Source organism: Anolis sagrei, chromosome X (assembly GCF_037176765.1).
Source record: "Anolis sagrei isolate rAnoSag1 chromosome X, rAnoSag1.mat, whole genome shotgun sequence".
Classification (NCBI taxonomy): domain Eukaryota; kingdom Metazoa; phylum Chordata; class Lepidosauria; order Squamata; family Dactyloidae; genus Anolis; species Anolis sagrei.
In genome coordinates, this window is record NC_090034.1 from 82,975,177 (window position 1) to 83,001,479 (window position 26,303).

General features: G+C 42.7%; 1 protein-coding gene across 5 annotated transcripts in view; it reads right to left on the reverse strand.

Annotated features, from left to right (window-relative positions):
• Nucleotides 1-2,876: 2,876 nt before the first annotated feature.
• Nucleotides 2,877-26,303, reverse strand: part of PTP4A2 (protein tyrosine phosphatase 4A2) — a 47,951-nt gene continuing 24,524 nt past the window's right edge. For all 5 annotated transcript variants that reach the window (XM_060784149.2, XM_060784152.2, XM_060784150.2 and 2 more), the window contains exons 3-6: nucleotides 20,487-20,579; nucleotides 8,806-8,936; nucleotides 7,635-7,709; nucleotides 2,877-3,311 (exon numbers count right to left, since the gene is read on the reverse strand). In XM_060784149.2, the coding sequence (XP_060640132.1) occupies nucleotides 3,203-3,311; nucleotides 7,635-7,709; nucleotides 8,806-8,936; nucleotides 20,487-20,579 (408 nt within the window). In that variant the 3' untranslated portion in view covers nucleotides 2,877-3,202. The remainder of the gene's footprint in view (nucleotides 3,312-7,634; nucleotides 7,710-8,805; nucleotides 8,937-20,486; nucleotides 20,580-26,303) is intronic.

Here is a 26,303-nt window from a genome sequence, read left to right on the forward strand (position 1 = left end):
CAATACACCACTCCATTAAACTACAGCCCCAAGCTAATTTCGCCAGCATTTAGGGTGGTGAGGAATGCTGGGAGATGCAGTACAGCAACACTCAGGGTGCCATACATTGCCCACCTGAAGACACTATTTCAGAATCAGTAGCCGTTGTTCAATTTGAATGGGAAGAAAGGGATACAGTTTACATCTCCCCAAAGCAGGTTTGTCAGAAAAGTCGGTTAAGTCCATAATGTGCTCCATGCCTTCCTGATCAAAATTTGACCCCAAACACAGGCTTTTGCACAAGAGGCATTGGCAGTGAGTAAAAATGGAAAGCCTCTCTTAGGAACCTGGTAAAAAGTCAGAAAGAAGGCAATCGGTGGTTAAAGTGAGCTAGACATGAGGCCAGTCCTGGGATGGGGCATACCAATTGAGAAATAGAGGCTAGTGAGCACTGAAGTGCTCTTGGAGCTAGGCTGCTTTCCAGTTTATTCTTTGAGAGAAGCAAAATCTTCCAGATAAGAGGCATATAAGTCTTTCCATCCAGTCTCTATGTCATGAACTGCCTTTGTGGAACCTGCCTATCCAGCCTACATTGGGAAAGTTCTGCCAAATGCCTTTACAGAACTGAATCTATAGGCAACACTGATTATGTCTGAAATATCCACCACCATATTATTTGGGCACCAGAGAACTAAAAAGTCACTCATTTTAATGGCCCAGAATCCTCAGATGTATGAAGGTCACAAAGAATTCCTCTCCCCATTGAGATCATGGAGCGTTTGTGTATGAATTGAAAGATGCTTGAAGTTGCCACTTGGTTAAGAAAAGAATGTTACGCTTACTGATAGCACCCTCTCCTAACTGTTAGCTGTAAACTGGACATATGGACACCACCTATTTCTATGAGCATCCGGGACTGTGGCACAGCTGTCTGAGTGTCAGCTGCATTAAGATCACTTCTGACCACAAGGTCATGAGTTCGAATCCAGCCCGGGTCGGAGTGAGCTTCTGACCAGTTGTGTAGCTTGTTGTCAACCTTTGCAACCTGAAAGATTTATTATTATTTATTTCGAACATTTTTACCCTGCCCTTCTCAACCCCTAGGGGGACTCAGGGCGGCTTACAATTGGCAACAATTCAATGCCGCTTCATAAAATACAATAAAATAGCAAAGATAACGATTAAAACCATGAACATTAAAATTAAATAGTATACTTACGATCCATTTATCTACTGCCAGTCTGGTGGCTATTTATCTAGCCATATACTAATGATTACTCCGCTTCACTTATCCAAATCCACTTCCAAGCCATAGTCAAATGTTTTCCATTGTCCTTTAACCTGACTGCCCGAAGGCTGGTCCCACAACCACGATTTTACCTTCTTCTGAAGGTGAGGAGGGATGATGATTATCTAATTTCTCTGGGAAGCGTATTCCACAGGCGGGGGGCTACCACCGAGAAGGCCCTGTCCCTCATCCCCGCCAAATGTGTTTGAGACAACAGCAAGGACGAGAGCAGGGCCTCCCCAGAGGATCTTAAGCTCCGAGGTGGGACATAGAAGGAGATACATTCGGAAAGGTACGCTGGACTGGAGCCGTATAGGGTTTTATAGGTCAAAACCAGTATTTTGAATTGTGCTCAGAATTGGATCGGCAGCCAGTGGAGCTGACACAACAAGGGGGTGTTATGCTCCCTGTATGATGCTCCAGTGAGTAATCTAGCTGCCGCCCGTTGGACTAATTGCAGTTTCTGAACAGTCTTCAAAGGCAACCCCACGTAGAGCACGTTGCAGTAATCTATTCGGGATGTAACAAGAACGTGGACCACCGTGGCCAGAACCAACTTCCCAAGGTACGGGCACAGCTGGTGCACAAGTTTTAACTGTGCAAAAGCTCTCCCAACCACCGCCGAGACCTGGGGTTCCAGGCTCAGCGATGAGTCCAGGATCACTCCCAAGCTGCGAACCTGCATCTTCAGGGGGAGTGTAATCCCATCCAACACAGGCTGTAACCCTATGCCCTGTTCGGCCTTACAACTGACCAGTAGGACCTCTGTCTTGTCTGGATTCAATTTCAATTTGTTAGCTCTCATCCAGTCTGACACAGCAAGCCAAGCACCGGTTTAAGGTTTGGAAAGCCTCTTTAGTAACAGGTGGAAAGGAGTGACAGATTTGGACATCATCCGCATAGAGATAACACCTCATTCTGAAACTCCGGATGATCTCTCCCAGCGACTTCATGTATATGTTAAACAACATAAGGGACAGTATAGAACCCTGTGGGACTCCACACAACAATGGTTGTGGGGTCAAACAGGTGTCACCCAGTAACACCTTCTGGGACCGTCCCTCAAGGAAGGACTGGAGCCATTGCAGAACAGTACCCCCAAGTCCCATATCCTTGAGGCGTTGCATCTGTCAAGTAGGAAAATTAGGTACCACCTATGTGTGGGGAGGCTAATTTAACAAAATTTATGAGGCCATAAAAAAGACTCCAGCAAAGTACTCCAGCAAAAGCATGCGGGGAATGCGGAAGTACTTCATCAGCGTCGCAGATGGACGATGAAAGCGACAGCTCCCCTGGCAGCCAGAAAAAGTTAAATAGCCTCTGACTGTGTGTATTTCTGTTGTGTATCTTTGGCATTGAATGTTTGCCATATATGTGTACATTGTAATCCGCCCTGAGTCCCCTGCGGGGTGAGAAGGGCGGAATATAAATACTGTAAATAATAAATAATATATTGAGCATTAGGCTGCCACTGCTCATGTACAACTAGAATGACTCCATTTTAATTCTGCCTGACGGTTTCCAGCAAAAGCAAATAGAATTAACTTAATACAGCACTAAAGGAATTCCCCTCCAACATGACACTGTCTGCACAGCCCAAATACTCTGCTTTTCCTTGAAACATAAAATTGACTTTATTAATTTCTCTCCAAAAAAGTTAAAAATACAGAAGGTTCATGGAACTTTTGTCTCTTGGCAGGTGATCAGAACTGCAACATGAGAAGACAATCCTTCACTGAAATGTTGTAATTTTATTATTATTATTATTATTATTATTATTATTATTATTATTATTATTTATCACAATCATCATCATTTAGGACCAAGGCTGAGGAGCAGCAACTCCACTATGGGAAAGGAGGTCATCTCCTTCCAGAATTATGTTTCCAGGTTCCACAAGTCCAGAAAGACCTCCACAAAGAGGGGGCTCCTGCTTTACTGCACAATGCAGTGGCCGTTGGCGTCCCGGAAGCGTAACCGCATCTTCGGCCGGTATTTCTCCAGGTAAAGCAGCTGTTTGGAGTTGAACGCTCCCCTCCTTTTCCTGAAAGGGAAGCACAGGCATCCAGAGAATGAAGTTACTACCCACATGAAGCACACATCTCAAACAGAATAGCTATGATCTGGCTTCCCAGGACCAGAAGCACACACACACAAGAGAGGATGAATGGACTATCTTTGGGTTTTAATTGGCAGATCAACTCAAACTGGTAAATCAACTCAGCGTTTTCACTATCAAGAACTCACTTCTTGCATTACAGGCAGTCCCCAAGTTACAAACATCTGACTTACAAACAACCCATAGTTAAGAAAGGGGATGAGACAACAGGAAGCGAGAGAAATCTACCCTTCAGAAGGGAAAGTCATCCTGGAAGAGTTGTTACCATGTCTAGATCCAGGGAAGTCATGCTACCCCTCTATTCTGCCTTGATCAGACCATACCTGGAATCACGCTGTGTCCAATTCTGGACACCACAATTGAAGGGAGATGTTGGCAAGCTGGAAAGTGTCCAGAGGAGGGTGACTAATATGATCAAGGGGTCTGGAGAACAAGCCCTATGAGGAGCGACTTAAAGAGACAGGCATGTTTAGCCTTCAGAAGAGAAGGTTGAGAGATCTGATGAGGGCCATGTATAAATATGTGAGGGAAAGTCATAGGGAGGAAGGAGCAAGCTTGTTTTCTGCTGCCATGGAGACTAGGACGTGGAACAATATTTTCAAACTACAGAAAAGGAGATTCCACCTAAACATTAGGAAGAACTTCCTGACTTTGAGAGATGTTCAGCAGCGGAACTCTCTACCCCAGCGTGTGGTTGAGGCTCCTTCTTTGGAGGCTTTTAAACAGAGGCTGGATGGCCATATGTCGGGGTGCTTTGAATGCAATTTTCCTGATTCTTGGCAGGGGGTTGGACTGGCAGGCCCATGAGGTCTCTTTCAACTCAAGAATTCTATGATTCTATGGGGAAAAGTAGTCTCCACTAAAGCTTTATCAGCAATCCTTTTTCTACAACAAGCCACATTTTCCAAAATCTAATGAACACAGGGACTAAAGTAAGATAAAATCTTCTGAACAGGATCATAGACGGCAAAATAAACTCCACAGGGGTACTAACCCTTCCCTTTGCTATCCTAAGCTAAAAGATATTTAGATTAGCTTATTTTTGGCTGGATTTACACTTTAAAATGTACCTGTTCTGACTTACATAAAGATTCAACTTAAGAGCAAACCTACACAACCATTCTTGTGAATAAGTTGGGGGCTTAGAGAAGTACTTCTGTCCCAAACCATGCTTCGAAATGTTCTGGAACTTCTTGTGTTAGTGTCTGCCTTGGGAAACTGGACCAAAGAGGGAGAGACAGGCCACAAACAGGCTCACAACTTATGAGCGCACTTGCCATCCTGTTCAAAAGCCACAGCCCTTATGCCAAACCTTGGGAAACCTTACAAAGCTTATGAGCGGCTTCTTACAGCTCTGGGCTTACATGACAAATGGGCATCTGGGCATTTGGGGCTCCAAGTCACACACAGGTCAAAACTGCTTATTATCCCCTTTGCTCATGGGATCAAACTCTTGCCACCTTGGCTAATCCTTGCAGTTGCTGGGAGCCATTGTAGTGAAGACTCACTGGCAACTACACTAGAGATAATTCATGGGTTCCTCTCCTGTCATCATGATTATTTTTGTGTTTCCTTATAGTGTGATAGAGTGGCTTTACTCTACCTAGAGAGGCTTATTTGAGAACCCAATCTGTGTAGAAGCATTCTCCCTTAACATGAGAAGGGAGGTGGGGAATGCACCATGGCCTCATGATAGAAAATGTTAAAGCATCTTTCTCTTTAATAATGAGTACCTGCTAAACTGCACAGTCTCTCTCACACTTCCTTCAGATCTCAAAGATGCACCTCCCCTGAAGTGTACATAATATGCAAATTTAATTAGGCAAGTAGTCAGAAAAAGAACAGATGATTAGCCAAAGCATTTAATGTATTGGCAGCCTCAGTTACGGCAAAAGCCTTGGTTCTTTAAGTAAGGCAGTGAGCTGAAACTCTGGACCATGCCAGAAGCTTTCCTGTGTCTATTGTGCGGAGAAATCTTCCTGAAGTACAACCCTCCAAAAGCTGTTGAAATGCAACTCTTCAAATTCTTTACTGGGAGTTGCACTTCAACAATCCCTGGAAAGCCACCCAAATTTTCTCTCCAGTATGAAAGCTTAGGGTGGCAACTTCGAAGGCCAAGATGCCGAAACTAGTGAGGGATAGATTAACTTCACAGCAGGGCTGTCTTTGCCTATATGGCTAATTATATTTTCACTCCAGAGGCACAGGAATCAAAAATGGTCTCCATTTTATCCACAATCCACTTTCCTGAGCCACAAGGAGATTGCAACTCATGCCAGGAAATAGTGTTCCTAACTGCTTGAAGCTTTCCTCTTGCCAGAGAGTGCATCATAATGAACTCAGGGCTGCATGCTGCATTAGGTTGCATTAAGACCTCACACAAAGCCTGGCTTCCATGGGAACTGGGGCTTATCAGGGATGAGCATCTTTGCTAGTGCAGCAGCTTTCCGTGAAATCGGGCTTAACAAGCCCAAGGCTTTCAAGGCCAGAGTTCCTTTATCACCATGCCCACAGGTGGAAAGAGCTGGCACCTCTCTCTTTCCCTCCCCCTCACAACAAGCAAGTATATTGCAGGGTGACGTTTGTAGTTTGTCAAAGCAGAAAAGGAAACAAGACTGCCAGCTTCTAGTGAAGGCAGGTGCCAAAATGAACAGATCAGAGACAGGTCTGCAGGTTGTTTAGCCACTCTTGACAGAAAGGAAAGCCATTCTTTAAAGGACTTACAAAGGCATCCCACTGTGCTCAAGTATACCATGGCCACATACAGACCTGACAGGAAAGTGTAGTTCTTCAAGAATAAGACTACATTTTGGGTTCTTACTTTCTATTCCTATATACACATAATAATGTAATACAATATAATACTAATAATAATACAATATAATAATTGCATATTATATATTACATGTAATATTACTAATAATATTACAGTGTAGTGGTATAGTACAATATAGTAATAAATACTTTATTGTGCTATGCTAATAATTATAATATATTGTATGCACATATAATATTGATCATAATATTGTAATACAATATAATAATAATAAAATATAATAATTATATATTTTATATTACATGTAATATTACTAATAATATTGCAGTATAGTGGTATAGTACAGTATAGTAATATATAATACTAATATTGTGCTATGCTAATAACACAATACATTGTATGTACCTATAACTTGTAAGCCGCTTTGAGTCCCCTTCGAGGTGAGATGGGCGGGATATAAATATTGTAAATACATAAATAATAAATAAATATCTTTGGGAATGGAGTGAGAAGGCTAAACATTCCCCAGACTTAAATAAAGCAGAACCATGGTCTGATATTAACTAAGATTTTGGCAAACCAGCTTTCCATATTTGGGCAGGAACGGAAACAAATTTATCCCAAAGTGCAACCTGGGATTCATGTTTCCTGTTCTGGCAGACCAAATGGAAAGTGCACATATATTGGCATCATACTTGATGAGATTGCTAGGAGAAAGGGAGAAAAAGGAGACCATGGTCTTAATTCTCTTTTTTGACTGGGATGCCAGGGTTGTAAGAGATGGGACACAATACAACACTGTGAGAGAGGAGCATTATGCTTTCCTTGCTTGATGTATGACCTCAGCCCACATCATGCTGTTCTGTGCACCTTCAGTAGGAACAGGAGTATTTAAACATGTAAATAAGTAAATACTGTGCAAGCGAGTGTGTCTCTGGATAATTCCATCAGGCTATACAGCAGTTCTGAGAAAAACAGATAGTATCTGCTCTCCTTATGAAAGGCAGAAGGATGCGAGATCCATCAGGAGAAGGCCGCTGCATGGCAAGCTACTCTGGATTTCTTTGGAAAGGCTGCCTCCTACCAACACAGCCAGGAATAGCAAAGTAATGTTTCTGATAAGCAAAGGAAAGTGACAGTGCCAACCAAAGTAAGTTATAAATATTTTGTGTGCTGAAAAAACTGGTCAGTCTTACAAGGCTGTTCTGGATCTGTCTTTTGCCTGAACTTGCTTGCTCTTACAAGTATTATAATTATACCAGTCAGAAGACTGGCTTTTTAAAGAAGTATAATCACCAGCTAGAAAAAGGAGCAGTCCAGCCCTCAAGCCTAAATACTTGCATCTATCATTTAGGAATGCTATGAGGAAGCTACAAAGCTGAAACAGTCTTGTGATAAGCAAACAATTGCTCAATGCAAAGAAAGACCCAAAATGAAAGAGGAAGGAAGCATCCAATGGCCCTTTGACTTACTGTCTTATAAACTGCACAGCATCCTCATACTTCATTCCACATTCAATGAGTGCGAGGGCAACCAGAACTGGGGCTCTGGGGAGAGAAGGTCGAGACAGGGTTAAAGCAGGTCCAAGATACACCTCAAGAATAATTCTTCTTTTGTCTTCTAAATATAAAACAGTACTAAAGTAAAGGCTTTGCAAGCGCACAAGATAGAATAGCAACCCAGAAAGTTTGCGGGGAAAGTCTACTGCCAAACAATGGGGCAGGATGGACCCAGCCATCTGCAGCTTTGTAAAGAGGGTTTTAAAGTCTTCCCACAATTCATCAGGGGCACCTTTTCAGTCAAACAGTTTTTGATTAATTGGATTATCAGCTCAACATTACAGCTCTGGCTATGAGCAGAATGAAGGGGACGAGGGCCAAAGTTGTTGGCCTCCCATCTCATCCAGACTGTTCCCTTACAATGTAGAACATGCTCAGGAGAGCAAGGGAAGAGAGCAAGACAGGAGGAGCGATCACGACAGAAGCTGGGATCACCAGGATACCACATTTTCAAAAGCAGCAGCACACACCAGGCTCATGGCACTAAGGCATATTAGAACCCCCACTTCATAGACATACATCTTTTTCCAAGGCAAGTCAATGTTTGAAGGTGCACAGATGGCATTCTTGTGCTTCAAGTCTAAAAGAAAGTTCACCTGAGGTAACCCCCCTGCCCCCCCCCCCCCAAAAAAGCTGAAACCATTTCCCCAAATCAGGAGTAGGAAAAATGTGCTTCACAGGCCACACAAGTTCCCTTCAGGGCATTTTTGTGACCCTTGGGACAACCTATGAATATTGAAGTGTTTTGGCCTGATTTGCCCCCTCCTGGGCCATTTTAGGACAGGAGAGGCTTTTAAAACCAGAATTAACTTTCAGTTGTGTCCTATTTTGAGAAAAGGAAAACCTGTGGCCCTGCAGATGTTTTGGACATCAGCTTCCAGGATTCCTGACCACTGTAACAAGCTGGCTAGGGCTTCTGGGAGATGGAGGCCCAAAAGTTGTACAGGCTTGTCCTAGAGGACACTGGGGACCTTTAGAAGGCAAAAATGGGGGTTGTGGTGGTGAGAACCTTTCCCTAAGTTCTCCAAGGGACAGAAAGCCCCCTTAGCCTCCCTGCCCTAAACGAAGTGTGTAGGAAGCCTACCTTCCCAGGCCGGCCACACAGTGTACAGCAACGCAGCAGCCGGGTTCTTCACGGAATTTGGTTTTCAACAGATTGAGCCAGTCGTCCACGATTTCACTTGGTGGCGGGGCTCCATCGTCAAATGGCCAGTCCTTTGGAGGAAGGGGAGAGAACGTGTTACTTATACTCAGTGCTCCACCTGGAAAGGGAGCATCGTGCTTCTTCTCAGAAAGAGCTTCAGCTTCTCAATCAGCCAGGGCTTAATCTGCCCTCACAATTTCCTTTTACCTTTCACTTTGGGCACTGCTTCCACTAAATAAAACTATGCAATAAAATTAGAAAAATATTCTGTTCCTGTTGAAAATGTTTTTTGCTATTTAATTGTGCAGTCCTTACTTTGAAAGCAGTTGTTCTATTCCAGACACTTCATATTTGTGGCTGCGACAAACTATGTTGAATTGGTTGAGACTCTATGACAGTGGTTCTCAACCTGTGGGTCCCCAGGTGTTTTGGCCTACCACTCCCAGAAATCCCAGCCAGTTTACCAGCTGTTAGGATTTCTGGGAGTTGAAGGCCAAAACACCTGGGGACCCACAGGTTGAGAACCACTGCTCTATGAGAATAGTCATTGAAACACTATAGCAAAATGTGCTGCAAGATGTCCTGCAAAAACAACATTTTTGCAGTTTTATAAACTTTTTCCATGCTTTTATGTCAGAACAAATTAGGAAATGACATTTATAACCCAGGAAGAAAAACCATGTTACATAGTGTAATTCAGGGTGGCTACAAATCTGTATCAGAAGCCATGAGCAGGTGAATTAAACCAATTAGTCAAAAGCATGAAACGGCTAACTCGATTTCACAGAAACCACACCTTCCCATTTAATGACTGCATTAAGCAGGACGGGAAAGACATGAGCAGACGTCTTTAAAGCAGCATTACAACCTTGAATAATTAGTTCGGTTTTATTGCTTTAGTCATAGCAAATTAGTGTGCATTTTACGGGTGCGATGCGAGCAGAGTCGGCATATTCAAAATCAGAGGGATGCAAAATGTACAGGGAACTGATGCTCTGCTCATCCAGGAGACTCTAAATGCAATTTAATTAATAATGTGGTCACCCACATTCAGACTCAGGAGCTTCTTGGAAAGAGGCAGCTGCTGATTCTATTATATCAATTTTCTTGGTTACAAGAAGGAATTAAATTTAAGATTGGACTGAGAAAGATGGCTTTCAAGAAGTACTTCTTTACCTTTGAGTGAGCCAATAGGCAACATGCATCTTCCAAGGGAATATTGAAAGGGTGGGGAGAGATGATGACCAGGCATAACATAAGTAACATAAAACTGATGATATAGACACTGAGAAAGCTAAAAAATCTTCTACACCTCATCTCAGACATAAATCAAAATTTGTCTGTACTCAAGAAATCAGAAGCAGACTAAGACTTGAAAGGGCCACTATAAAGGAACTAGGTAATATCCTTCAGAATAAAGATATATTACCAAACATCAACTTCAGGACCATCTGTGCCACAGCAGTTTTGATTTTAATGTACAGCTGTGAAAGGAAGGCAGTTAAGGACATTGACAAGAAGAAAATGGGACTCATTCAAAATGTAGTACTGGAGGAAAATTCTATGGATGCTATGGACTGTCAAAAAGACAAATTGCTGGGCCCCAGAGCAAACCCAGCCTGCTCTCTCCCTAGAAGCCAACATGACACAAGAGAGGAGACTGCACTCTGGATGTGTAATGAGACGCATGGCACACTGAAAAAGGCCGTAATGCATTTTGGGACCATCCAAAGGACATTCCTGTCACCTACAATTGGAAAACCCTGCCTAGATGATACTCATGCTTCCTTAGATCTATCTGGAAGAGCCTGAACTGTGTCAGTCACACATTAGAACTAGATCATGAGAGCAAACCGTAAAATAGAGATTGATCAAGATCACAAGTGTGGAAGGAAAGAAATCTCTAGTTTGCTTTGAAGGAACAGGTTTAAAGAGGCATCCAGTGTGACTTAGAGAAAACAGATGATGGACAGGCAAAAGACAATCCTTAGGAAAGAAAGGAAGTGGGACAGAAGGACAAAGCACATTGTCTACTTTGAACATTGAGGGAAACCAAAAGCTTTGACACATTTCTAATGGAAAGGATTCTTTTCAGTCTAACCAAAAACACACAGTGTTATCTTGGCGGAAACAGACAAGATCACAGTTCCTGGAAGAGATCCCCAGCAAGGAAATAAAATACCCAGCACTCAGAATGCAAAGCCTGGGGTTTTTCACAGGTTAACAGCTCCCTAAAGCTGTGGTTGCTATGGTTTATCTGACCAGATGCTGGTGCGAAGCGGTATTTCCAGCTCCCAGATGAAGAGAAGTACAGGAAAGCCACTAAAACTGAGCTTCCCTTCGCATCAGCGCATTTCAGTTTCACCAGATCCAGCAGTGAAAAGCCTTTTTTTCACAAATTGAATCAAACCACAGAAATTTCACAGCTTGTAAGACTGGCTTTTACAGTCAACACAAAAGGTTAGATGCTGAACTTATTTCTGTTGACAACAATGGGTACAGGTTTTTAGGTTTTTGAATTAAGCTGAATTACAGACAGTCCCTGAGTTACAGACATCCAACTTACAAACAACTCAGAGTTAAGAACAGGGTTGTGACCCCAGGAAGTGGGAGAAATCTATCCCTCGGAAGGGAAATCCTGAAAGACTTATGGGGAAAAGAGATCTCCACTGAAGTTTTATCTCCAATCCTTGTTTCCACAACAAGCCACATTTTTCAAAATCCAATGATCACAGGGACAAAAAGTGGGGTGGAATCTTCTGAACAGGGGCACAGACAGAAAAACAACCACAGGGGTGTTCACCCTTCTGTACGCAACCCAAAGTTAGTATTTATGTACATTTGGTTGGAGTTAGGAATAAAAAAGATTCCTGTTCTGATTTACATACAAATTCAACTTAAGAACCTACATCCAGAACCTATCTTGTTCGTAATTTGGGGATGGCCTGTATTTGAATTCCTATGAAACTGGTGATCATTCCTCCCATTTACTGTATTTCTTCTTTTCTAAGACACATTCCCCCCACCTACCTAAACATCCCTAAAAACCAAGTGCATCTGATTATTATTTCCGTTGGTGGGGTGCTTCTTACAATCAATGGCATCTTAGAATCGAAGAAATACATTATCTTACACAAGAGCCTGAACTAACAAGAGCCACCTGGGGCCACAAGATTCTCCCATTAACCAAAGGCTACATCTTCAAGTTTATTTGGGACCAACCCTGAGCCCATAACAGAGGAAAAGCATGTGTTTTCTCCTTACATTGAGCGATTTCTCTGCAGACACCCTATAGTGAACCCAAGCCTCTTCAGAAAAGTGCCCAGCCCTTGCGTTTGCTGTGGATTACCTTCAAGTCACGCCTGCTGTTCAACAGGAGGCTATTTTTGAAAGACACATGAACCTGCAAACGCTTTGGCAGCTGGCAGGGCCTGGTGCCAAGGCCACCCTCCCACCCCCTCACCCTCTACTCCACTTAATCCCTTCACTGCATGCGCTTGTTTACCAACACCGCCAGAGCAAACAAGCTGGGCCGAATGCTGATGTCCTCATCAGCCATCTGCCAGAGGAGGAGTGAGCACTGTAGGCGATTCCCATACACCCCTACAAGTAGCATCTCGAAGGATCACATGTATAGCCTTATCCTCAAGGAGGGTGGACAAAATGGAACTCGTATATATCCCGCAGGATCATCCCGCGCCCTGTACCTCTAGCAACAAGTCGTAATAATGAAATATGCTGGGGAAAAACAGTGAAATTGTTATTTGCTCATCCTAGGGTACATCTACATTGCTGAATTAATGCAGTTTGGCACCACTTCAACTGCTGTGATGCAATACAATGGAATCCTGAGAGGTGTAGTTTGGGGGAGGCACCAGGACTTTTAAGGCAAAGAAGGTTAAAAACTTTGTAAAACTACAACTGTCATGATGCCATAGCATTAAACCATGTCACTTCAAGTGGCTTCAAACTGCATTCATTCTACAGTGTAGATGCATCCTTAGATGCTTACAGATGTAATCTGAAGGAAGGGGGAGATGCTTTCTCAAAGACGCAAAAATTGAAACTGGTAACTGGAAGGGTCTGCATTGGCTCCAATTACAATAAACACTTAGAGAGATAGAAAGAGTAATGGAATGTCCCCAAAAGTTATGGGGAGCAACTCGGCTGCATTTTGGACTCTTACGTCCATTTTAGACCCACTTTTTTCTGCCATTCCAACAGGACACTCAATAGCAGAATAATAATATAATAATAATTATAATAATAATAATAATAATCTTTATTTATACCCCACCACCATCTCCCCCAACAGGGACTCAGGGCGGCTTACATGAGGCCAATACAATAAAATAAGATACAAATTGCAATAAAACAACATAGCATTAAAATATACAACATATAAGCATAGAAACAATATACACAAAACATAAAGAGAAGAAAAAAATACTGTAAACCAAACATAATGACAGTGAGCAGGCCACATGTACATAAAATGATTTAAAAACTCAGGGTGAGATAAAGGAGCAGGATTATTTGTAAGGGTGAAATCATAGAGAGACAGGGAAATAGGGAAATGACATGGTTTGAATCCAAACGTAGCGAAATGTAGGCCATGCCAGCTCAGCAGAGCAAAACTTGAAAAATGAGGCTGGACCCAGAATGATGACCGATGATGGGAAATCCAGAGAGTAGCAAAGATGGATCTGCACACAAATGTGATGCACCTTTTGCTGCCAAGGCAAAAAGAGGGTGAGTGCTAAGAGAAGATCATGCCGTGGCAGAAAAACAGATGCCGGTCAACACAGTGCACATCTCTTCTATGAACGATCGCTTGCAAGTTCATTGTCCGGCTCAAAAAAGTATGAGAAGGGTTCAGCCCCGAGGTCTAGTCTAGAGGCCATGGGCAACCAGAGGAACTGAAAGTAGACAGCCCAAGTTGCTGTGGATAGGCACATGTTGATGTCTTGTTGTGTTGGCTCAACAACTTCGTTGTTGAGCCAACACAACAAGGCATCAACATGCTATCTGGGGGCATGTGCCCATCCTCAGCTGCTTTGACTTAAACCCCTTGACATCCTTCTTTTTTTAACCCTAGTAATGCTCTCCCTGAGAGTGTGTTTAATGAGAACGAGTTCTTCCTGGAAATATAATCCAAGAAGAAACGCAGGACATCCCTCCCTAAGACGACCCAAAGTGAACTTCCTTCTCTCAAAAGAACAAATGCTCTTAAGGCTGTCCTCCAACAGCCCCAGCCTCCACCTTCTTCTCCATAGAGTGAAGAGGGCAGAGACTGCTGCAAAACCCAAAAAGGTATATATGGCTCTGTATTGTAATTTTCTTGAAATATAGTGGAAACTGGATTGCCATCTTACTGGGGAGGGGCTTTGATTATGCTTTTCCTGCAGGGCAGAAGAGGAGTGGATTGGATGGCCCTTGGAAGTCCCTTCCAACTCTATGATTCTCTGATTCTCACATGACGTTATGGCAGTGGTTCTCAACCTTCCTAATGCTGTGACTCCTTGGTACAGTTCATGTTGTGGTGACCCCCAACCATAAAATTATTTTTGTTGCTACCTCATAACTGTCGTTTTGTTACTGTTATGAATCGTAATGTAAATATCCAATATGCAGGAGGTATGTTCATTAACTGGGCCAAATTTGGCACAAATACCTGATATGCCCAAATTTGAATACTGGTGGTGTTGAAGGAAGGATTGATTTTGTCATTTGGGAGTTGTAGTTGCTGGGATTTATAGTTCACCTACAATCACAGAGCATTCTGAATACCAACGATGGAATTAAACCAATCTTGGCACAAAGAACACCCATGACAAACAGAAAATACTGGAAGGGTTTGGTTGGCATTGACCTTGAGTTTTTGAGTTGTAGTTCACTTAGATCCGGAGAGCACGGTGGACTCAAACAATGATGGATCTGGACCAAACTTAGCACAAACACTCAATATGCCCAAATGTGAACACTGGTGGATTTGGGGGAAATAAACCTTGACATTTGGGAGTTGTAGTTGCTGGAATTTATACTTCACCTACAATCAAAGAGCATTCTGAACACCATAACTTTTGGGGATATTCCATTACTCTATCTCACCAACAATCAAAGAGCATTCTGAGCCAAACTTCCCACAGAGGACCCCCATGACCAACAGAAGATACTGTGCTTTCTGATGGTCTTTGGCGACCCCTCTGGCACCCCCCTCATGATCCCCCCAGGTGTCCCGACCCCCGGTTGAGAAAGACTGCTCTATGGTAATATCTGGGGGGAGCATACCACAGAATGGCCTGGAAGATGTAAAAAAAATTTCTAGAGGGGATATATTTGTTAGATAGGTACAAGTCTTGCAGTCATGGAGTCTCCCCAAGGGCAATTCTGAGCTGGGGTGCCTTCCCTACAAGCCTAGATGCATTCGCAAGGCGTTATTTCACTGCATTAGAGAGCAATATATTGTTTTATTAAGCACAGAGCGACACTTGCCGAAAGCACAGGAAGTTGCTGGTGCAAGGCCACAGATCCTAACCGCGTTGTGTCAACAACAGAACAGCTAACACTGAAAAATGGATGCCATTCCAAGGCTGCAGCGAGTGCGCTGAAGAATGAACAATTTTTAGTGGAATTACACCTCATGCCGATTTTGCGCATTATGCTTGATTGTTATAAAATGAAAGAGCGACAGTCTAATCATTTCAGCACTTTCCTCTTCTCTAAAAAACATTTTATTGATTCTCCTTTTATTTGGGGTTTACACTTTACAGAATAAATGCTGGGGCAGATGGAAATGAAGGCATAAGAATGATGAATACTCTTAGCTAAGAAGCAGAACACACAAAGAAGCTGCTCGCAGGTGAATTCGAGACATTTAATCATTCCTCACAAGCTTTTAAAAGAATAACTTCAAAAATTAGGTGGAAATGAAATGACAGATAGACTTCTGAGATAGGTGCAAAGTGAATGATGAACAATTACGCAGAAAACACTGCGCTGAAGAAGCGAAGGGGTATCAAAAGGAAGCGTTTGATTCCCTACAAAGATATTCAAACGCCCGAAGCCCCTGCTTGAAATAATGGAGACAATTATCACTAGATTTGAGGAACGTTTAGAAACTTAAGAATAAAGGAAGCAGGAAATATCTTTTGAGAATTAGAAGCAATTTGGTTAAAGGTTCAGACACACTTTTTGCCTCACCGTCGCAGGCAGAACCCGATTATGCGATTCTGCTCTGATTTAATGAAGCTCAATTTTGTGAACAAAACTTAAATAGCTGTTATCAGGGAGGACAGATAGGAAGGAGTTTTTAACTGGATTATAGAAGGTTTCTTTGGAGTAATTTCAAACTTCTTGATGAACCCTGAAAATGGTGTTTCAAGAGTGGGGAATTAGCAAGGATTTCGGATATCTTCCATATTTACTCGAATCTAATACTCACCAATTTTGGTTAAATTGCCTTCTCAAAATTAGAGCGCACATTAGATTTCCTATAATAATGGTATTCTTAGTGCTGAGCCAAAGCAAAAAGGCAAGATGCTACACCTGGAGCTCCTCATTTCAGGGACCCCATCTTCAAGGACCCGATCTCTCACTGAATGGCCCTGGCTCAAAATTATGCTATCCTGGGATTTGTAGTTTGGTGAGGCATCCGCATTCTTTGGCAGAGAAAGTTCAAGACCTTGTAAAATTACATGATTTCATACCACTGAGCCAGGCAGCATTGCCTCCAAAAATCCTGAAATCTCTTGGGAAGACAGGTAGACAAATGTCAATGTGCTGGAAGAAACAAAGACCATTAGCACTGAAATGATACTCCTACGCCATCACTTCCGCTGGACTGGCAACATTGTCCGAATGCCCGATCACCATCTTCTAAAGCAGTTACTATACTCCCAACTCAAGAACGGGAAACGTAATGTTGATGGACAGGAAATGAGATTTCAAGATGGGCTTAAAGCCAACCTTAAAAACTGTGGCATAGACACTAAGAACTAGGAAGCCTTGGCCCTTGAGCACTCTAACTGGAGGTCAGCTGTAACCAGCATTGCTGCGGAATTCGAAGAGGCACAAATGGAGGGCGAAAGGGAGAAACATGTCAAGAGGAAGGTACCTCAAGCCAATCCTGACCCGGACCACCTTCCACCTGATGTCCTCACTGTGGGAGAACATGCAAATCAAGGATAGGGCTCCACATCCACCTAAATACCCACCGCCAAGACACTACACTTGGAGGACCATCATCCTCGCACTATGAGGGGTTGCCTAAGTAAATAAAAGTAAGTAAGCCAAGGCAGTAAAAGTGGATTCATTCTACAGCACAGATGCACCCCAAGTTTTTCCTTTAATAACAATAACAACATTATTCTTATATCCTGCCTCCAAAGGGACTCGAGGCAGCTTACATAGAGACTAAGCACAATATAAAGAAGGTTGCAAAGTAACACAATTAAAAACATATAACAATCAAACATATTAAAACAATAAAACCAATAAAATCTAAGACATCATAAACATAACCAAACAAGAAACAACCAATGGCTGAGAAAAGTGGGCATGCGCAGATTTGAGACTAATAGGGCAGGACTGGGCTAGTACAGCATTAAGTCCGGGGACTGGGAATAAAGTTCTGGAGATCCTACCAAAAGATGAGGGCCAGGCAGACTTTATCAGTAGTTGAACCACTATTTAAAGGCACATTGGAACATCCAAGTCTTCAGATCTTTCCGAAAGGCGGACAAGGTGGGGGCTAATATAATCTCCCTAAGGAAAGAGTTCCAGAGCCGGGGACCCACCGACCAGAAGGCCCTCTCCCTCATCCCCACCAACCATGCTTGCAAGAGAGGTGGGAACGAGGGAAGGGCCTCACCAGCAGATCTTAGCGCTCGCTATTTCATTTCTGGAAGCTTTGGTCTTCTAAAACTTTTGTTTTTAAAGCAGAAATTATAAACATGTAGTCACTGTAATGCACACAATTTTTGGCCAAATTACAAAAAGTGCACTTTTTGCCACTATGCATGACATTCACCAACAAATACTTTTTTGGAGGGCGGTGGGTCCAGGGTTTTGAAAATTGAGGTGTGCATTAGATTTGATGATGCATGAGACCCTAGTCAAGATGGTATTAAGTATTGTATTTTGGTATTTTGGCACAGTGAAATAATACTTGGGACCCCCATCCCATTCACTATGGGAATGGAGGCATCCTTCCTTTTCGGGCTGTGATCTAACCAAAGAAGTCATAAGGGCAATCTTCCATCCCAAAATACATTATCATGCCATTTGCTGGAAACACAGCACTCATCGTGAATTTAAGACTGGCCTGACTTCTCTCCTGGAGACCTAACTGACAAAAGGCTGGGAAGCTTGTTTTATGGCCCATCTGGCTAGAAGTGGGCAATATATCAGAATTCCCCCTAAACCACCAGATAATAATAAAAATAAACTTTATTTCTACCCCACCACCATCTCCACGATGGGGATCCCATTATGAACGCATTATAGTCCTTTACTCTGTTCCAAGGTGTTCTCAAGCTTATTTGGTAGGACCTTAACAGAGGCCATTCCCAGACTCTGGACAACTCTCACTGAGGAGGCTGGGGTGATGTTGTTCTTACTCTGTCAGAAGGTTCAACATTTTTGAGCCAACAGTAAGGTTTATTATAATTTCGTGTCAAAAGCATTGCATAAAATAGTTTATCTAAAAGTGATAAAATAAAGGGACCACAAGCTGTTGGATAGTTTTAGACCAAAAATGGGCAACAGTGACTGCACTGTCTGCAGCTTTAAAGAATTCTTCCTCTGTGCATGAGGCAGGGAATTGTGGGCAAGCATACAGATGCTGAGTTGTTTGTTCTGTTCCACATAGAATCATAGAATCAAAGAGTTGGAAGAGACCTCATGGGCCATCCAGTCCAACCCCCTGCCAAGAAGCAGGAATGTTGCATTCAAATCACCCCTGACAGATGGCCATCCAGCCTCTGTTTAAAAGCTTCCAAAGAAGGAGCCTCCACCACACTCCGGGGCAGAGAGTTCCACTGCTGAACGGTTCTCACAGTCAGGAAGTTCTTTCTCGTGTTCAGATGGAATCTCCTCTCTTGTAGTTTGAAGCCATTGTTCCACATCCTAGTCTCCAAGGAAGCAGAAAACAAGCTTGCTCCCTCCTCCCTGTGGCTTCCTCTCACATATTTATACATGGCTATCATATCTCCTCTCAGCCTTCTCTTCTTCAGGCTAAACATGCCCAGCTCCTTAAGCCGCTCCTCATAGCGCTTGTTCTCCAGACCCGCACAAGGTGGAGGGTTCTTCTAAGGTAGTGCCATTTGGCCAGGTTGTCTTTTAATCTGCCCATTCCACTTCTGAGTCCCTTCAGGGACTTCCAAGTTGTCCATTCTTGGTTTGCCCCTGGAGGAAGACTCCTGTGGGGGGCAGCCAGTTGGAATTGCCTGATTTTACAAACAGTAGGTTTTCATACTATTTTAAAGGTTTATATTTGTTCTCTTAATGAATGCTAAAGTTTTTGCTGTTTAACCTTTGAAAATAATTCTTTTATTTAAACTTTCATTACATCTTTTGCAGGGTTTCAATCTATTTTGTTAACTATGTAGTTAGCCAGCCTGAATTTCATCACTGAAAGAAAGGCAGGCTATAAATGAATAAAGTCATCATTTGAGTGACTCTTCCCATCTGACAGAACGTCATTCCTCATTATTGGGGATTAGTGCCCCCCCCCCCGAGAAACTCATCAGCAGGGCTTATACTTTTACTTTATACCGTATTTTATATTTTGAAGTCTACTTCTCAAGATGGTGCCATTCTCTAGAGTTGGTATTGTGTGTGTGTTGAACACGCACAATGTCATCACTAGAGAATGGCACCATTTTGGGCAGTAGTCTTCAAAGTGAAAATTGCATGGTGAGGCACAGAGGGCAACTATTGTAAATGACCAACTCCTCCACAAATGCAGTTCTTGCCAAAGACATGGCATAACAAATAGCTACTGCATTAGTCGAATCTAATGTTGACTTTTTTGGGCTAAATGACTTTGCCAAAATTAAGGTGCACATTAGATTCACGTCATATGGTCATCTTCGCACTGAGCCAAAGCAAAAAGGGAAGCTGCTCCAGGAGCGGCACCTGGAGCTCCTCTTTGGGAGATGCCATCTCTAATTTGATGGTCACGGCTCAATGCTATGGGATCCTGGGATTTGTAGTTTGCTGAGGCATCAGCCTTCTTTGAAAAAGAAGGCTCAAGATCTTGTCAAAATACAGCCCCCATGACTCCATAGCATTGAACCAAGGCAGTTAGAGTGGATTCATTCTACAGCACAGATGCACCACAAAGTTTTCCTATCCATTGCTGGAAGCTTTGGTGCTCGAACACTTTTGTTTTTCAAGGAGGAATCCTAAGCAGGGAAAAACTGTAATGCGCACCTTTTTTGGCCAAAAAATAAAGAACACACTTTTTGCTGCTGCTCATTACATTGGGCAGCAAGTACTTTTTTTGGTTTCGAGGTTTTGAAAATTGAGGTGCGCATTAGATTCGATGGTACATGAGACTCACGTCAATATGTGTATTTCAAATATATACTCAGGTAGCTGGGGAGGCAAATACTCACAAGAACTTGGATTCCTTCTTTTTCAACAGGCGCTTTGTCATAGGTGGCATCACAGACTCGCACCAAGGTGGTTACTCCGTACTTCTTCAGCTCCTTTGAGAAGAAAGACAGAAAACATGTCGAGTTGACTTCTCTAAGCAAGACTTAACCACACACAAAGGAAAAGACTCTTTTGCCTTGAAGGCTTGATCGATCCCTGATGACAGACAGCAGTTTACGTCGCCTCCCAAGGGACAACAGCTTTTTTTGTAGTGGAAGCGAGCGACTGCCCAGTGCCATTGTCAACTGTCCAAGAACATCAGGATACAAAGGATGAAGGAGTGGATAATGAAAAGAGGACCTGACAAAGAAAAGGGGCACATGGAAGCTGTCAGTTGTTTCAGCCACAGGAGGCAAGCCTGCATTCACTGTGAAGTAATTGGGGGACATACTAAATGCCAAACATTGACAGCTGCCCCTAAAAGTGTAAGACATCAGCATCAAACTGCCCTATAACAGAAGAAAAAAGACATGGAAAAGCAGTTGAGAGGTGTATTAATATATACAGCAGAATCTTGCTTATCCAACATAAACAGGCCGGCAGAATGTTGGATAAGCAAAAATGTTGGATAAAAAGGAGGGATTATGGAAAAGCTTATTAGACGTCAAATTACGTTATGATTGTACAAATTAAGCACCAAAATTGATAGAAAAAGCAGTTCAATACATGGTAATGTTATGTAGTAATTACTGTATTAACGATTTTAGCAGTAAAACATCACACTATATTGAAACAGCTGTGGATCCAGGCGGGAGACAGACTGCATTGGATAATACAGAACGTCAGATGAGTGAAGGTTGGATAAGCAAGACTCTTATTGTACCACTTACTGGGAGCATAGAATAGGGCCTGTGGGCATAGTTCCAAGGTTACGAACCAACATAACTCCCTACTGAAAACAACATGGAAAAAGAGCCAACCACACAAAAAAAAGGAACCACACTCGTTCTACAGCATTTTCATTCAAGTATAAGAGATGGTCCTTAGACCTTTTTTCCTGTTTATCTTCTGTCAGTCTTTCGCTCAGACCTCACCTGGCATCTTTATGTCCAGTTCTGGGCAACATGATTCAAGAAGGCTATGGACATGACACAAAATATCTAGAGAAAAGGGACTAAAATGGTCAAAGATCTGGAATCCTTCTAAGGACTAGCTTAGGGAGCTAGGCACATTTACTGTGGAGAAAGCAGGCTGAGAGGCAGGGGGACATTAGAGCCACATTTGAACGTGGAAAAGGTTTCCACCTTGAGAGGCCAACCTTGTTTGTTGCTGTTCTGGAGGCTACAACACAATGGAGCAACTGATTCAAACTACAAGAGATGCTACCTAAACATGATGAAGAACTTCCTGAAGGTCAGAGCTGTTTTAACAGCAGAGCATGTCTGATAGAATCTCATTCTCTGGAGGTTTTTAAGCAGAGCCTGGATGACAATCTGTCAGGAGGGCTTTGATTGGGTTCTCTTGCATGGCAGAAGGGGGGTTGGACTGGATAGCCTTTTGGGGTCTCCTTCAAATCCACGGTTCTATTATTCTGCAGCCATGAAGATTTGACATTTTCAGTGGGCAGGGACCTTATGTATGGCTGGACAAAAAGCCAAGGTTGAAATACGGGATAATTAGATACCAATACGCCAACCTGATCTTTGTCTGTACAAATGGTTTTGAAAATTGAGGTGCGCATTAGATTCGATGGTACATGGGACAATGACAATTTCTTGGCCAATGAATAAAGGCCATATAGGTCTCACTTTATGGGTAAAAATCAGAACTATCCCAAGGACCATCATTCCAGCATCTGAATCAGGGACTTACAAAACATATGCTTTGCTTTAGATGTTTCATACAAGCATAGCGAAGATGAAAAAACAGTATATTTCGTTCCACTCTTGCCTCAGAATTCTCAGCAAATAATAAAAATAGGGCGGAGGGAAAGGTGTTCTTGCAATATTCCTCCTGGTGCATAAGTTCTGATGGCCTGCAACAGTTATCAAACAAGCCCCAGGAAAAAATAATAACTCCTTTGATGGCACTAAATGAACAGAAGCTTCAAAATTACACTGATTTTATCACTGTAGAAACCTTTTGTTTTTCAATATTAGTTCTTTGCTATCCTGACAAGGCTCACAAGATATAACAGTGGCATAAAAGAAACCAATTTTTAAAATGAATTTTTAACTGGAAGGAGAGGGAATGTAATATTGTTAAGTGGTAAGCCTCCAGAGCGGGATTAAGAAATGCGGAGGAAATATGGAACCGCAAATAGAACACAAAACACCTCTCTAGCCTTCTTTCAATGGCAGCATGCGGTTGTCTGGTTGACCCAACCCTCAGACAGTTTACGTCTGAAAAAGAGAGAGCCTTGTCTTCTGGCAATGCCCTGAAGGGACAAATTACTATCTGGGTAAGCAAACACTCCAGTTTGGATGCAAAACATGGAAAATAAGTAGTCTTATTATTCCTACCAAGAAAATTGCATCACTATGGCTGATGCATCAAGCTCTCTGTTTACTTTTTAAACCCACGGTTTCTACCAATATTTATACTGAAGGGTACCAACTCTATCAGATGAAGCAGCAAAGGAATGTTCTACCGTATATTCCGGCATATAAGACGACTGGGTGTATAAGACGACCCCCCAAATTTTCCAGTTAAAATATGGAGTTTGTGATATACTCGCCGTATAAGACCACCCCTCTTCCAACGCACACCCAATAAAAATAAAAATAAATCAGATTAGATTTCAATATGGTAATTTTAATGCAAATGCTTATGACATGTAGGCTCTTAGCAGGAAAGCTGTCACTTATAAACTTAAGGCTGCTTGTCATCAAACATGTAAACATAAAACAGTTAAAGTGGATTAAACTTTTCCTAATTCCCTCTAAAATTGAAAGGAAGGATAAGACAATAAACCCATGGGAGCTGCCATGCTGTGTGTTTTCTAAGCTGTCAACCATGTATCTTACCAGCAATTGCCTGATTGTTTTATACAATGCTTGCTTGAATTGGTCAGTTCTTCTTGCCTGCCCAGCCCTCCCTGTCTCCAAGATTTTACCTTACCTAGAGTGAGCCCAGGGCCGGGTCCAATGTCATAAAATCATAGAGTTGGAAGAGACCTCATGGGCCATCCAGTCCAACCCCATTCTGCCAAGAAGCAGGAAAATTGAATTCAAAGCACCCCCAACAGATGGCCATCTAGCCTCTGTTTAAAAGCTTCCAAAGAAGGAGCCTCCACCACACTCCCTCCGGGGCAGAGAGTTCCACTGCTGAACGGCTCTCACAGTCAGGACGTTCTTCCTCATGTTCAGATGGAATCTCCTCTCTTGTAGTTTGAGGCCATTGTTCCATTGTGTCCTAGTCTCCAGGGAGGCAGAAAGGAAGCCTGCTCCCTCCTCCCCGTGACTTCCTCTCACATATTTATACATGGCTATCATGTCTCCTCTCAGCCTTCTCTTCTTCAGGCTAAACATGCCCAGCTTTTTAAGGTGCTCCTCATAGGTCTTGTTCTCCAGACCCCTGATCATTTTAGTCGTCCTCCTCTGGACACATTCCCTACTCACTCCTGTCAGGCAGTAAGACATAATGCAATAGGTGGTCGTCAAGTTTTGCTTGATAATAATAATAATAATAATAATAATAATAATAGTTATTATTATTATTATGGAACCCTTGAGTTGGAAGGAACTCCAATGGCCATCCAGCCCAACCCCACTCACTCCTGTCAGCAGGAAGACACATGCAAGCCCTGCCAACAGGTGGCCATCCAGTTCTGCTTGATAATGATGATGATGATGATTATGGAACCCATCAGTTGGAAGAGACCCCAATGGCCATCCAGTCCAACCCCACTCACTCTCCTTGATAACAACAACAACAACAATGGAAACCCTAATTTTCTGGTTAATCTTATCACATGATTTTGTAATGCTGGCTTTCTCTTTTTGAATTATCTTTCATTCTTGTTGGATATCTCTGACATATTTTTGATTGCCGAGATTTCTTCTTTGATTTCGCTTATTAGTTTCCCTGTCTCGTCTTGGAATGTTTTTTGCAGACTTTCCTGCATTTTTTCTTGGTTATCCTGTATTTTCTGTAATTGTAACATAAGGTCTTTTAGAGATGGTTCCCCTTGTATGGAGAGTCTTCTTGTTAGTGTGGTTATTGTGTCCTATTTTGGGCACCACAATTGAAGAGAGATATTGACAAGCTGGAATGTGTTCAGAAGAGGACGACTAAAATGATCAAGGGTCTGTAGAACAAGCCCTATGAGGAGTGGCTTAAAGAGCTGGGCATGTATAGCCTGAAGAAGAGAAGGCTGAGAGGAAATATGATAGCCATGTATAAATATGTGAGAGGAAGTCACGGGGAGGAGGAGGGAGCAGGCTTCCTTTCTGCCTCCCTGGAGACCAGGACACAATGGCCTCAAACTACAAGAAAGGAGATTCCATCTGAACATGAGGAAGAACTTCCTGAGTGTGAGAGCCGTTCAGCAGTGGAACTCTCTGCCCTGGAGGGAGTGTGGTGGGGGCTTCTTCTTTGGAAGCTTTTAAACAGAGGCTGGATGGCCATCTGTCAGGGGTGCTTTGAATGCAATATTCCTGCTTCTTGGCAGAATGGGGTTGGATTGGATGGCACACCAGGTCTCTTCCAACTCCATGATTCTATGGTTGTAAGGTTTTTGTTCATTTTAGGAGTTGTAAATTTGTCCATATTAATGTGTCTGCCCACTAGCTTGCTTTTAACCTAAAAGCTTTCTTCTGTAATTGTCCCAAGCACCCTCCTAGTAATTGCTCTTTCTTGATTAGGATGTAAAAGGTCCCACCCTGAGGATTCTTCTTTTTGTATGTGATGGACCAGGGGAGTCTCATTAATTAAATTCCCCAGCTGATTTCCTTTATTGTCTTTTCTTCTCCTCACTCCCTCTCTCCTTTTTTGGGCATCTGTATATTCTTTTTACTCATTTTGTTATTTTTTCTTTATTTCTTGCTGTTTATTATTTTATTGTTCTTTTTATTATGTTTATTCTTCAATATCCCTCTCAGGCTCTAGACCCTTTCTCTTCTCCTTTCCTTCTTTCCTTTTTTCTCCTTTCTTGAATTCATCAGTTCTCTCCAGAGCTTATCTCTCCACCTCTTACTTCTGCCCTTACTGACCGTGCTTCTGCCTTTACTGCCTCCCTATTCTGTCTCCTTCCCTTCTTCCATATCCTTTTTGGCTTTGGACTGCCCTTCTTCCGCACTCCTTCGCCTCCCCTCCTCCTCTGGAGTCGCGACTCCTCCCCTTTTGCCTGCGTTTGCCGGCTTCAGCTCCTTCCTGGTTCGGAGCGTCCCTTTTCTCTTAAAGGAGCCACACAATAAGCACAGCACACACAGGAAGCCCATCTCCTTTTTTGCATTTGTATTGCTTCCCTGGTTTACTGCTTCTTTCTCTCCTGTCTCTCTTCGTCTCTCTTTCCAGTAAGCACTATCTGTGCTTTACAGACCTTCTTGGATTGCTTTTTCTCTAGTTCTCTCCTCCTCGGTTCCTTTAAATTCCTTTAATTTTCGTCCCTTTCTGCTGCAAGCTCTCTTCTCTGTTTCCTTTCTCCTTCTTCTGCTGTGGTTTCTAATAATTCCCCCTGTTCTGCTTCTTTTTTAAAAAATGAAGGCGATTGGCTTAGCGAGGCTGTTCAAGCCTCGTTCCCTCCCTCCAGGAGCCTCTTCTGGGGGAAAGCTCCACAGGCGGTTTTGCCGGTCTCCCTGAAGGAGACCCGCTATGAGGTTAGCTTCCCAGTTTGG